Here is a 14,902-nt window from a genome sequence, read left to right on the forward strand (position 1 = left end):
GCTATTAGGTGAATGTGGTTGTGAATCGCCCAATGCCATATTTTTTGTGTTAGGAGACACAACTGTGTCGAGTGTGTTCCTTCCTGTTTGTTTAGGTAATACATTATTGTCATGTTGTCTGTTTTGACAAGAGTGTATTTGTGGGTTATTATGGGTTGAAATGCTTTCAGCGCTAGAAACACAGCTAACAGTTCTAAGTGGTTTATATGAAACTGTCTTTGCTGAATGTCCCATTGTCCTTGGATGCTGTGCTGATTGAGGTGTGCTCCCCACCCTGTCATGGATGCATCTGTCGTTATTACGTATTGTGGCACTGGGTCTTGAAAAGGCCGCCCTTGGTTTAAATTTATACTGTTCCACCATTGAAGCGAGATGTATGTTTGGCGGTCTATCAACACCAGATCTAGAAGTTGACCCTGTGCCTGTGACCACTGTGATGCTAGGCACTGTTGTAAGGGCCGCATGTGCAACCTTGCGTTTGGGACAATGGCTATGCATGAGGACATCATGCCTAGGAGTTTCATTACTAATTTGACCTGTATCTTTTGGTTTGGATACATGGCTTGTATTACATTGTGGAATGTTTGGACTCTTTGTGGACTTGGAGTGGCAATTCCTTTTACTGTGTTGATTGTTGCTCCTAGGTATTGCTGTGTTTGACACGGCAGAAGGTGTGACTTTGAGTAATTGATTGAGAAACCTAGTTTGTGTAGGGTTTCTATGACATAATTTGTGTGTTGTGAACACTGTATTTGCGTGTTGGTTTTGATTAACCAATCGTCTAGGTACGGGAACACATGTATTTGCTGCCTTCTGATATGTGCAGCTACTACTGCTAGACATTTTGTAAAAACTCTTGGCGCAGTCGTTCTTCCGAATGGCAACACTTTGAATTGGTAATGTATCCCTTGGAATACAAACCTTAGGTACTTTCTGTGTGAAGAATGTATTGGTATATGGAAATATGCATCCTTTAGATCCAGTGTTGTCATGTAGTCTTGTTGTTTGAGCAGTGGGATTACTTCTTGTGATGTAACCATGTGAAAGTGGTCTGATTTGATGTATGTATTTAATATTCTGAGATCTAGTATAGGTCTTAGAGTTTTGTCTTTTTTGTGTATCAGAAAGTACAGTGAGTAAACTCCTGTGTTTAGTTCTTGTTTTGGTACTAATTCTATTGCCTCTTTTTGGAGCAATGCTTGAACTTCTAATCCTAGAAGATTTATATGTTGTTTTGACATACTGTGTGTTTTCGGTGGGACTGTTGGAGGGAATTCGAGAAATTCTATGCAATAACCATGCTGGATAATTGCTAGTACCCAAGTATCTGTTGTTATCTCCTCCCAATGTTTGTAAAATTGGTTTAGTCTTCCCCCCACAGGTGTTATGTGATGGGGATGTGTGACTTGTAAGTCACTGCTTATTTTGAGGACTTTTGGGGCTTTGGAATTTTCCTCTATTTTTTGGGAATTGTCCCCCTCTATATTGCCCCCGAAAACTTCCCCGCTGATATTGGCTTTGGTAAGTGGGCCTTGTTTGTGATGTTGTGGTTTCTGTAGGTTGTCCTCGAAACCCTCCCCTAAAAGGTGTTTTGCGAAATGTGCCTCTGCTCTGCGGGGAGTAGAGTGCGCCCATGGCTTTTGCTGTATCAGTGTCTTTCTTGAGTTTATCAATAGCAGTGTCGACTTCCGGCCCAAACAACTGCTGTTCATTAAATGGGATATTTAGCATGGCTTGTTGAATTTCCTGCTTGAAACCTGACGTGCGCAGCCATGCGTGCCTTCTTTTTGTTATTGCAGTACTTAATGTCCTTGCAGCCGTCTCTGCTGCATCCATTGAAGACCGTATCTGATTATTAGAGATACTTTGTCCTTCTTCCACCACTTGTTGTGCTCTTTTTTGGAACTCCTTGGGTAAGTGTTCTATCAAATGTTGCATCTCATCCCAGTGAGCTCTATCATATCTTGCCAAAAGTGCTTGTGAATTGGCAATGCGCCATTGGTTTGTTGCTTGTGCTGCAACCCTTTTGCCCGCAGCATCAAATTTGCGACTCTCTTTGTCTGGAGGTGGTGCGTCCCCCGAGGTATGAGAGTTCGCTCTTACGAGCTGCCCCGACAACTACTGAGTCTGGTGTTAACTGGGTTGTAATATAAACAGGATCTGTTGGCGGTGGCTTGTACGTTTTCTCCACCCTTGGAGTTATGGCTCGGCCTTTAACAGGATCCTGAAAGATTTGTTTTGAATGTTTTAGCATTCCTGGGAGCATAGGTAGTCTTTGGTATTGGCTATGAGTGGAGGATAGCGTGTTAAACAAAAAGTCATCCTCAATTGGTTCGGAATGCAAGGTGACGTTATGGAAAGCAGCTGCCCTTGCGATCACCTGTGTGTAAGATGTACTGTCCTCAGGAGGGGACGGCCTGGCAGGGTACGAGTCTGGGCTGTTGTCCGATACTGGAGCATCGTAAAGGTCCCATGCATCGGGATCATCTTGACTCATGGCAGTATGAGTCGGGGAGTGCATCAGTGGAGGAGTTGCTACTGGTGATGTTTGCACTGATGGTGGTGGAGACGGTGGTGGAGTTGTTTTCTTTGCCACCTTTGCCTGTGGCTCCTTGTCCTTTTTTTGAAAGGCAAGTTTTCTTTTTATTTTAATTGGGGGAAGAGTGGTTATCTTCCCTGTGTCTTGATGAATGTGGAGCCTCCTTTGAGTATAGTCTGGCTCTACAGCTTGAAGTTCCTCTCCAAATCTATGTTTTTGCATTTGGGAGGACAATCCTTGTTCCTCTGTATAGGAACCTGTTTTCGGCTCCGAGGCTGGATGTTTCGGAACCAAAACTTTTTCGGACTTCTTTTTAGGCTCCGAAGAAACCTTTTGTAATTTTCGGCGTGGTGGTTTCTCGGTGCCGAATTTGTTCGGTGCCGCTGTCACGGTGCCGAAATTTCTCTGAGCCGATGTCTCGGGTCCGAGATTGCTGTGTGGCGGTATCTCGACCGGAGTCGGATGACTTCGACACCAGCGTGCCCTTTTTCGGTGCCTTGGCTCTGTCACCTATTTTTTTGGGTTAAGCCATGGCCTGTTGGCGGTGGCGTCCCCTGGGCTTTTGTTGACTTCTCGTGAGTCTTATGTTTCGACGTCTTACTCACGGTTTTCTGCATTTCTTCGGCCTCAAGCACTTCCGAGTCCGACTCGTGGATAGAGAAAGCTTCCTCTTCCTCCTCAAAAAGCTCTTGTCCTGTCGACGTCATCTGCAGTCTTCTGGCTCTTCGGTCTCTTAACGTCTTTCTGGACCGAAACGCTCGACAGGCCTCACAAGTATCTTCCTTGTGCTCTGGGGACAAGCACAAGTTACAGACCAGATGCTGATCCGTATACGGATACTTGTTATGGCATTTTGGACAGAAGCGGAATGGGGTCCGTTCCATCAGCCTTGAAGTTACACATGGCTGGGCCTACCAGGCCCCGACGGGGGATCGAAAAAACCCCGAAGGGCCACCGGAGCTCTTCAAAATTCGGTGTCGATCTGTTGTAACTAACCCGATACCGAACGCAAACAATACCGAAGTTTTTTCCGAGATTCTAACTAACTTTCCGACCCGAAACACGGAGCGAAAAGGAACACGTCCGAACCCGATGGCGGAAAAAAAACAATCTAAGATGGAGTCGACGCCCATGAGCAATGGAGCAGAAGAGGAGGAGTCACTCGATCCCGTGACTCTTCGAAAACAACTTGTAACACTCCGCATGATCACACACCTCCCTGGCCCCCATCCCAAAGGAAAACAATTTTGATAAAATTATCCCCAGGTGTCAGCCAGTGTAGGAAGGGCCGACCCCGCCAATTTGTTTTAAAAAAAAATACATTTATTTAATAATTTGGGGGGCGCGATTGCCCCCCAGAAGAACCCCAACTTATTTTTTTTATTTATGCCCCCATGGGGCCCAGTCCACTTACATGGGGGCCGAAGGGGCGTGCTGACGTCACAGAGGGGCGGGCGGGGGAGACGCGGAAGTTACGTGTCTCCCAGGGTAATAAAAACAGAAATCCTCCGGGGGTAATGACCCGCACCAGGGAGGTAGTGTGGGCGTCATCCAGTGGCCGACCACTTTCGTGATCAAGTGATGGAGCAGGCAATTTAGATTACGAGCCGCTTTTTTGTTTTGCCACTGATGTTGCAAATATTCAGCAAACTCCACTAAACTTAGGCAACAGCAGGAAGACATATTTTCTACTTATGGTTTTAAAGTTTGATGAATTACATTAACATTATTGAACAACAGATTTCATAGTAATTGTAGGAAGTTGGCTCTGTATGCACTATTTCAAAGTAAGGAATAGTATGCACAGAGTCCAAGGGTTCCCCTTAGAGGTAAGATAGTGGCAAAAAGAGATAATACTAATGCTTTATTTTGTGGTAGTGTGGTCGAGCAGTAGGCTTATCAAAGGAGTAGTGTTAAGCATTTGTTGTACACACACTCTGAGACAATTCCAGGCCAATAGGTTTTTGTATAGAAAAATATATTTTCTTAGTTTATTTTAAGAACCACAGGTTCAAGATTTACATGCAATACTTCAAATGAAAGGTATTGCAGGTAGGTACTTTAGGAACTTTGAATTAGCAAAATAGCATATACAGTTTTCAGATAAATCACATATAGCTATTTTAAAACTAGACAGTGCAATTTTCAACAGTTCCTGGGGGGAGTAAGAGTTTGTTAGTTTTTGCAGGTAAGTAAACCACCTACGGGGTTCAAGTTTGGGTCCAAGGTAGCCCACTGTTGGGGGTTCAGAGCAACCCCAAAGTTACCACACCCAGCAGCTCAGGGCCGGTCAGGTGCAGAGGTCAAAGTGGTGCCCAAAACGCATAGGCTTCAATGGAGAAGGGGGTGCCCCGGTTCCAGTCTGCCAGCAGGTAAGTACCCGCGTCTTCGGAGGGCAGACCAGGGGGGTTTTGTAGGGCACCGGGGGGGACACAAGTCCACACAGAAAGTACACCCTCAGCGGCAAGGGGGCGGCCGGGTGCAGTGTGCAAACAAGTGTCAGGTTTGTAATAGAAAGCAATGGGAGACCAAGGGGTCTCTTCAGCGATGCAGGCAAGGGGGGGGGCTCCTCGGGGTAGCCACCACCTGGGCAAGGGAGAGGGCCACCTGGGGGTCGCTCCTGCACTGGAGGTCAGATCCTTCAGGTCCTGGGGGCTGCGGGTGCAGTGTCCCTACCAGGCGTCGGGTTCTTAGAAGCAGGCAGTCGCGGTCGGGGGGAACCTCGGGATTCCCTCTGCAGGCATCGCTGTGGGGGCTGAGGGGGGCAACTCTGGCTATTCACGGTCTCGCAGTCGCCGCGGAATCCTCCCTGAAGTGATTGTTCTCCACAAGTCGAGCCGGGGGCGTCAGGTGCAGAGTGCCAAGTCTCACACTTCCGGCGGGAAACACGAGTTGTTTCAAAGTTGCTTCTTTGTTGCAAAGTTGCAGTCTTTGGTGAACAGAGCTGCTGTCCTCTGGAGTTCTTGGTCCTTATAGATGCAGGGCAGTCCTCTGAGGCTTCAGAGGTCGCTGGTCCCTGTGGAAAGCTTCGCTGGAGCAGTGTCTTTAGAAGTGGGGAGACAGGCCGGTAGAGCTGGGGCCAAAGCAGTTGGTGTCTCCGTCTCCTCTGCAGGGTTTTTCAGCTTAGCAGTCCTCTTCTTCTTAGGTTGCAGGAATCTGAGTTCCTAGGTTCTGGGGAGCCCCTAAATACTGAATTCAGGGGTGTGTTTAGGTCTGGGGGGTTAGTAGCCAATGGCTACTAGCCCTGAGGGTGGCTACACCCTCTTTGTGCCTCCTCCCTGAGGGGAGGGGGGCAGATCCCTAATCCTATTGGGGGAATCCTCATCTGCAAGATGGAGGATTTCTAAAAGTTAGTCACCTCAGCTCAGGACACCTTAGGGGCTGTCCTGACTGGCCAGTGACTCCTCCTTGTTTTTCTCATTATCTCCTCCGGCCTTGCCGCCAAAAGTGGGGCCGTGGCCGGGCAGCTCCACTAGCTGGAGTGCCCTGGGGTGCTGTAACAAAGGGGGTGAGCCTTTGAGGCTCACTGCCAGGTGTTACAATTCCTGCAGGGGGAGGTGTGAGGCACCTCCACCCAGTACAGGCTTTGTTACTAGCCACAGAGTGACAAAGGCATTCTCTCCAGGTGGCCAGCAACATGTCTGGTGTGTGGCAGGCTGCTAAAACTAGTCCTTCTACACAGATAGTCGGTTAAGGTTTCAGGGGGCACCTCTAAGGTGCCCTCTGGGGTGTATGTTACAATAAAATGTTCACTGGCATCAGTGTGCATTTATTGTGCTGAGAAGTTTGATACCAAACTTCACAGTTTTCAGTGTAGCCATTATGGTGCTGTGGAGTTCGTGCATGACAGACTCCCAGACCATATACTCTTATGGCTACCCTGCACTTACAATGTCTAAGGTTTGGCTTAGACACTGTAGGGGCATAGTGCTCCTGCACTTATGCCCTCACCTATGGTATAGTGCACCCTGCCTTAGGGCTGTAAGGCCTGCTAGAGAGGTGACTTATCTATACTGCATAGGCAGTGTGAGGTTGGCATGGCACCCTGAGGGGAGTGCCATGTCGACTTAGTCTTTTTATCCCCACTAGCACACACAAGCTGGCAAGCAGTGTGTCTGTGCTGAGTGAGGGGTCCCCAGGGTGGCATAAGATATGCTGCAGCCCTTAGAGACCTTCCCTGGCATCAGGGCCCTTGGTACCAGGGGTACCAGTTACAAAGGACTTACCTGGGTGCCAGGGTGTGCCAATTGTGGAAACAAAAGTACAGGTTAGGGAAAGAACACTGGTGCTGGGGCCTGGTTAGCAGGCCTCAGCACACTTTCAAATCAAAACTTAGCATCAGCAAAGGCAAAATGTCAGGGGGTAACCATGCCAAGGAGGCATTTCCTTACAGTAATGTTTTCCATTTCTCATTAATGTTATTCAACAAGATAATCTCCAACTCCTAAAGATGAGGCTGACTTCAGTCTCATTTTTAGACATTTAAATGTGTCACTGTTTCTATTCACACCCCTGCAGTGCGTCTTAACATGGTTTTGGGCATGCTTTTAAAGGTGTTTGACCTTGAATTTTCACAGTTGGGCCTCGGATGAACGCAGCAGCGTTTACGTTCACTAAGCAGATACCTTTTAGTTAAAGGTTGGTGGGAGGCCTTGTGACTCTTCATACTTAATGCATTTTGGAAACCAGGCAAAGGGCAGAGGCTTAAAAAGTGTTTCTAATCAGCTTGGGAGTGCGCTGGATTTTCCAAATCGCTTCAGCTTAACAGGCCATTGATAGGCAATCTCTTAAGAGGTTTATGTCTAAACTATGTATTTGAATTCACTAGGGTATTTGTAGCCTTGTATTTCATGAGAGGAAGTGTCAGTTAATAAATTAAGCCTAAATTGCACCTTCTCCCTCCACTTGCCTGCCTTTATGCCTTCACTCTTAGTCTTCAGGTGACTTATTTTTAAAAGGAATGAGCTCTTGCTTCTCCTTGCACTCCCACTTCCATGCTAGTATTGGCTGGCACCTCTGTATCCTCTCCTCCAATTCGTGAATGGAGTCCTCTAGTGATGTGAGGTCGGCTTTATGTGTCCTCCTTATTCCTACTGTTTGATCAGTACAGTGTCTGCTGATCATGGCCTTAAAGGCCTCCCAGTCGTTTCCCTGTGAGGCAGTCGTGTTCTCATTATCAGTAAAATATGTGCGTATATGGTCCCCCAGCAGTTCTGTGACTACACGGTCCTGCAAGAGCCGTACTGGTAACTTCCAGGTGGGAATGGGGGTAACCTGACGACCACACCACAGAGACAACTACAGCGGCTTGTGACCGGACAGAGTGCTTCCAGCTATTCCGTACCCCTCACTGCATCAGTCAGCTGGTGCGTGCAGAGAATCTTGTCCAGGCTCAAATGCAGGTTAGGGAGTAGAATGAGTAGTCACGCCGCCCCTCATTATAACGTCGCCAAGGGTCACGTACCCCACCCAGTGCGTCGACCTGGGACAGAAATCAAGAGCGAGCTGCACCGGGGGCATGTCAGGAAGAGATTGCGTGAAACAGTCAGTATACACGTCCGCCACACATTTACAGTCCCCACCAAGTACCCTGGGCAGCTGCACACCACCCCAGAATATTAGGGGCCAGGGATGTGGGGAATGGGGTCTCCCCCTTGTTGGGCACATACATATTACAAAGCAGTATTGGGATCCCATCCAACCTACCCTGCAAGACAATATATCAGCCCTCTCTTATCAATGTATGTAGTCACTCAGACATTACCCCAGCCCAATCCAGATTAGTGAGTCTTGGGCATAGCTGGAAAAACACGTATCATAAAGTTGGCCCTTCCACCCCCTCCTCAGTTTGGCAATCTCATTCGTTAAAAAAGTGTATCTCTTGCTGGAAGGTGATGTCCACCTCCCTTCGTTTGAGCTAAGCCAGGACCTGGTATCATTTGGATGGCGTATTCCTTCCCCAGACATTCCAGGTGAGGAACAAATAGAGACACACATGTAATGTCATGGCAAACTAACAATGTCTGAGAGCCCAAAGGTGGTGAGAGCCTTCCACCAGCGAGCTAAGTGCAGCAGGCAGCAAATGATGAAGAAAATAGTACCTAGGACAGGCAGTAATAAAGCAGTAACTTCTGCAACCCTGAGCAGAGGCAACCACCTTCAGTCCAGCATCAAAAAACTGCATAACCAATAATGTCTACACCTCTATGTCACGTAAAGGCATGGTAGATTTGTGGGGCAGGGAAGGGATCACCCTCCACCCATTTGCAAAATCTTCATTAATATCCCATGGGCGCCCCCCAATCCCCATCACTTGCCCATCGGCTCTCCAGCAGTAGCAGAAGAAAATCCCAACACCTGGCTACTCCATCGTTTGAGATCATCGGAAGCCCTTAGTCAGCTGTGGGACACCTCGTAGCTCCCTATGGATGACATCAGAATCACTCCACGGGCCTCCGAGGAGTGCACATGGGTGGGTCCCAAGACTTTAGAGTTCAGAAAGCATTGGCAGTTTTCACGGCAGCAGCTCTATCCTGCTCCGCCTATGATTGCAAGGGTCTAGCACCCAGTGTCGTCGCTCCCTCCGCTTGAGGGGTGGTGGTGGGCACCAACTGCAACCTTCACGCCTGCGTTATACACCTCCAGCCAGTCCCAATCAGATTCAGGACTATCAAAATAGTGAGCCGCACTATCACGTTCAGCCGGGCAGGGAACAACATGCAAAGTAAACTGCTAACAAAGGGATTATTTATGAAGTTATTTAGTGACAATTAGGTTAGTTGGTGTCTGAAAGAGTAAATCTGAAGACAAACCAAAGCAAATGATCATTATTATAACTCAATTCTGAAATAAATATGCTCAGACGTACACAGATTAGATATTCAAAAAAAGACTTGCATTGTTGTAGCTTGAATCAAAATCACACTTGAATGGTTCTTAAAACACACACAACCCAACATACATTAATCATGTCCAGTCAACCAAGTCTATGTAAAGTCCACTCTTTCTACCAGTAAAATATCTCCTTTGTACAAATCAGTTGGTCCAAAGATCTATTAATTACTGCATGAAAAGTGGACCAGCCATCGATGATTCGGTCTCCTCTGTCACATGTATGTGAGGCCATCCTCAGGACCATGACTATTACAGGTGTTTCATAGTGACCCTTAATAATATAAAAAAAGCATAGCTGTTAGGCTAGAGTTTAGAAAGCACAAAGTATTAAGTTTAGGATTTTATGTGCAACAGGAGTTAATTTACTAGGTGATGGGGCCCCACTGAAAAAATCTAGCGGGACTCAAAACCCGCAGTCATCTCGTGAATCAATGAACAATAGCATGTACGGGACACAAGCGTCCCTGATTTCCCTTTTAACAGCCAGAAACGATGTTCACTTGTGCTATACCTCCAGGATGTAGTCAGGAAAGATAGCAACACAAAAGGATGATGGACGGAGTGCTGAACAATGCACACACTCACCCCCAGTCACTGATCTGGGTTTAATCCATCGTTCTTTTGCTCACCATGCCACCCCAGTTTGGACCCAGCCATACGCAAATCAGTCTTGACCCTGTTTCTCATGGGAACAGTCCAGCCTGAACTACCAAGTCAGGAAAGATAGCCACAGCAGCGTTAGACATCTATAGACTCCCCCTGGAGCGCACTTGTTGCAGAATCAAATCGGGGGTCTCTGAAATGGAGTAGGTGTGCTACCACCGGGTGGGTCTTTCCCCCAGAGGAAGGCTGTAAGCTGGGACCCTGTGAGTGCGCTCTATGGCCAAGAATTTTTAGAGACCCCATGGTGCCATACCGTTGGAGAGTGTACTGAGTACTGGTTCGTAATTGCAGACCAGACATTTTTTGGTCTTGCAATGCAAAGGCAAATTTAATACTACAATTTTAATGGACGCCATTCTTTCCCCATCCCGTTTTCTGATGCCTACCACTTCAGCAGTGCCCACCTCTTCCCATTCCTCTTTAAATACCTTCAACTTCTCTCTGTCTGATGCACTACTGTACTACCCTTTTTTCAAAGCATGGCTTTAACCAACTCGCTACCAATATACTGTGCGGTCCCCAAGGAGGTTTATGCTGAAAGCACCCCACCGAGACCGCCCTCACTCAGTTTCTATCCTCTGCCCACCAAAGCAATTTTTCCTCCATACTGATTCTTATTGATTTTTCCGCCACATATCCGTGAATTATAACAAAATACCGCGAGGATTTCCCATGACATCATGTTGAGCAGTCCTGTTTGGTGTCTTGATGATCCCCAGTTTTACCTTAATACTCACCTTAAAGTCATAGTCGTCTCCCATCACCTTCTACAAAACATCTAAATCTGTGTCTTGTATTCTGTTACACTTAACACGTTTTAGCCAGCAACACTAACCTCGTCTTCTCCTTTCCCTGCATTCTTGTTTGTGTTATTGACTCCCTATGTGACATTTCTTGCATAGTGCATGACCAGGCAAAACACGTGGTCCATCCTAAATGTATTTATTTACACTTCCATCTCTTTCTGTTCCGTCCACACACTTTACAGATATCTGTTCAGTTGACAGTGAATTGCGTATTAACCATTATCATCTTAACTATGTGGTACCATCATCTGCGCTTCATTTACAAAGTGATTCCTCCCCCTGGATATCCATTAACAAGAATAAATTAAATAGAGCAACATGATTGAATGTGTATTTAGTAACTATAATGTGCATTGTAAGCACCGTACAGTTTTGTTGGCTGGTGTTCTTGATCTGTTGTGGTTCTGTCTGACAGGAGAACCTGTTACTGGAGCCCATGTTCGAGGTTCCAAATTCTGACATTGTGTGTGTGGAAGTTGACCGTGAAGTGGTTGAAGGCAAGAAAGAGCCTAGATTTATCAGGTAACTATGTACTCTCGGGCATCCGTTGTACTGAGACAGGTACTTATTGTGTTGTAATGAAAAGTGATATAGATTGTACATGCCTGTCCTAAAATAATATTATCATTGTCATTTAATTTGTAAAATAACTGCATCGCAAGACGTTGTGCTTTTCTGCCCATTGATTTCAAAGAGCAGTTTGATCGGTGTCAAAGCATGGTGGCCTGGAAAAGCCACATTCACTCCAGTATTGTCCGGTGGATTTGTTTCACGGCCCTGCAGATTTTTGTAATCTTCATTTAGTTGTAACTGAGGGAATGACAGGTGCTGCACTGCAGAACATTATTCCTATAAAATCCCAGAATGCTGTACTGCCATGTAGTCTTGTTAATAATTGATGTTTGTTTTCTCATAGACATACAGTTAATTTGACAGTCTCACTTAGATTATGCAGTTGATTTTAAACATCTCTAGTCCTTCCTCGCGTATTCCACATCGAATGCTTAACTGACCATGTTTCCTCTGGCTACCTGTTTGCAGTACATTCTTCACCAATCCTACCTATGTTGATGGTTTAACTGCCACCTCAGTCACAACCTTTATGCTGCTTACTTCTTGGACCTCCCCCCATTCACTGCTCATGGCTTAACTGCCAAGCACTCCTACGCCTCTTGATTGCTTACAGCTTAGCAACCATCATCTGTGTGTTCACTCCTCCATTCTTCTCCCTCTCATTCGACTGTGATGTTTACGCAACTAGCTTACTTGTTGCCATTCCCCTGTTTACCTCTGAGTTCCCTGACCATGCTTCCCTTTCCCCTACTATTTGCATATGGCTATACTTCTTTCTGGTCAGCCCTCCACCCAATTCTGCATTGTTTGACAGCTAACTGTTCACACTCATTGCATCTTCCTCCTTGCCCTGGGACTGCTACTGTCCTTCAGCTGAATTATTATAATATATTGCTTTCTTTTGTTTAGATATGTATTCTGGTTGTTAAATTAATTTCTCAAATACTATGTGCCCTAATCTCAGTTCATAGTATATTTCTCCTTTCTGCACAGTTTATTGCTGTGACCCACGTTAACAAAAAATGAAGGGGAGAGGTAGAAAACAAGACACTTAAGGAGGCAGATAACAGTGTGAAAAAGTTAGAGTAAGGAAGAGATGTTTTCTGTATAAGCGTATATGATAGGGAGGAATGAATAAAATAAAATCATTTTTAAAAAGAGTGATACAACAGAAAAAGCTTGGGTGAACACTTTTAAGTTGCACAAAAAGAAGTTAAGACAAAAAACGAAAACTCCGAAGTAATACATTTGATATAAAGATGTACGTTCCGCAGTAATTGAACATTTTCTTTAAATGATGAACCTTTTTTTATTTCAGGGCCCCTGCCAAAGAGACCTCAGAAGAGGAATATGATTCTGGTGTGGAAGAGGAAGGCTGGCCCCGCCAAGCCGATGCTGCAAATCGCTAAACCACAGTAGCTTTCAGATTCAATGTGAAAACATTTGTCCGAATCTCAAGATTTTTTTCCCATCTAGCTAAAAACATAGCCTCTGTTTTGAAGGGGACACCTGGTCAGGCAACTGTTCCCATAAAGAAAAATCAAAAAGATCACGTATTTTATGTTAATTGAACACTGATTTATACTTGGAACTTTGTGGACTTTGTTGACAGTGTTCAATTGCAAACATGTACATTTTTGTTGGATTTTTAAAAGAAGAATTTTGTTAATGTTCTTAGAGTATCGCACTGTGCAGGTATTGGTCACAGATAATTTTACAATAATGTTACATTTTGAATAAGGATTCATGTGAAACAGCAGTGCTCTACTGGAACATCACAAGGATAGTTTTAAGCCCGCACACGTATGGTAGGATGTTGGACTTATTTAATTTCGTAATTTCATGTTCACGTTTGGAACCAGATTCATGATTTTGGCAAACACCTGTCAAGCCTCCGTGTTCTACAAATGGGGACTAAAGTATACTGGAAAAATAAATTTACTGTTTGGCTTTTACTTTACTTTACTGGCATGATTCACACAGTTTACTTAGCTACACTTGGACGAGGCATATTAAGTTACACTTGGATAATGCATATACGATTCCCTGTTACAGCACCCATTTTTGTTTCCTAGAACTGTTTTAAATACTGTAAAAATGCCAATGAAACAATATTTAAAATAAAACCTGGGACGAAAATTGCCTAGACACCATGCTTGGCATAGATCTGTACATTTAAACAGAATGGCATTCCAGTGGAATGCATTTTATGGATTACATTGGCACTATTGTGCACCATTTTTGGTGCCCCTTATTTTCCAAGTCTCTCTTGTATCAGTATGGAATGAAAGAAATGTTTTTTTGATGTAATCAATTACTTCATCAAATGTTAATTTTTACAATTAAACAGTGCAGTTCTCCTATGTGTTCCACCTAAATAGGTGGAAATGATTGACAGGCTGCAATGGGCCTGCCCTTCTTGAATAAGCCCATAGGCATGGCCATTATTGCACTTTAGTTCCTGTTCACTACCCCTCACGTTCTACAAAATATTTCAGGTGTATTGTGGTGACTTTGATTTTAGACTCAAAAATTGCAAAGGAAAAAATATTTACCTTTTGAATAAACTTTGATTCTTTAGAATAACATTTGTAAGGCACTGAAGGAATTGTAACTTTGGCTCATTTAAAGAAATGAAATTCTGTAACCTCTTTTGGCCTATTTGACTTCTGTTATTTGAAGTTACGTAACAATAGTAGACTCGTTTTTAGCCAGTCCCGTTATGAACATTGTATTGCAAAATAGCTGAGAGTGTCATGCAACCAAATTTGAAAAATTGCACAAGTGCCCGTGCAAAAGTCATGTGTCAGTATATAAATAATTTCACAGCTTGAATACCAAAATGACGACTGTCACTGTTCTATGCCTAAAGCAGGGGCATCCAACAAGTAACTTTTGTGCTACCACTAACTTGACAGTTTGCTAATGCGTAGCTCATATACATGCACTCAACCCAGCACGTATATAGTTCAGAATGCCTGGACCTGACTACTACCTCTCCAGACACATCACACAGGAATTAGTTCTGCTTGTTGAGTGGCATCCATTCAAAGAAATATCAGCACGGAGGGACCCTGCAAAATAATTGGTCATTGTGGGGCAAGTGTTAATGCAACCTAGAAGCAAAACAAAAAAACTATGGGAGTGACACAGGTAAGGGCCTTACTAGCTGTTTTCGAATAGCTCGTGTATACTTTTGTATGTGAACATCTACAAGTATGTGTCTTAGTGTGACTGGTGTGGAGTCTTCTCTGCAAACAGTGTTCCTTTCTAGTGACAATCCCTCATGTCTGAGACCACCATTGCGTTTGATGCTCCTTCTGGCATAGAAGGTTTATGTGTGACACAATGTTGATCATTTTTGCCACAATAAGAAACACCTCTGGCAATATGGTGGTTGACACAACTGTGATCTTTCTACTCCTAT

General features: G+C 44.9%; 1 protein-coding gene across 1 annotated transcript in view; it reads left to right on the top strand.

Moving 5' to 3' along the window:
• The window catches only part of CLPX (caseinolytic mitochondrial matrix peptidase chaperone subunit X), a 360,248-nt gene extending 346,625 nt beyond the window's left edge, over positions 1-13,623 (top strand). The window contains exons 13-14 of the mRNA XM_069222819.1: positions 11,318-11,424; positions 12,794-13,623. Coding sequence (XP_069078920.1) covers positions 11,318-11,424; positions 12,794-12,884 — 198 coding nt within the window. The 3' untranslated portion in view covers positions 12,885-13,623. The remainder of the gene's footprint in view (positions 1-11,317; positions 11,425-12,793) is intronic.
• Positions 13,624-14,902: the final 1,279 nt, after the last annotated feature.

Source organism: Pleurodeles waltl, chromosome 3_1 (assembly GCF_031143425.1).
Source record: "Pleurodeles waltl isolate 20211129_DDA chromosome 3_1, aPleWal1.hap1.20221129, whole genome shotgun sequence".
Lineage (NCBI taxonomy): Eukaryota > Metazoa > Chordata > Amphibia > Caudata > Salamandridae > Pleurodeles > Pleurodeles waltl.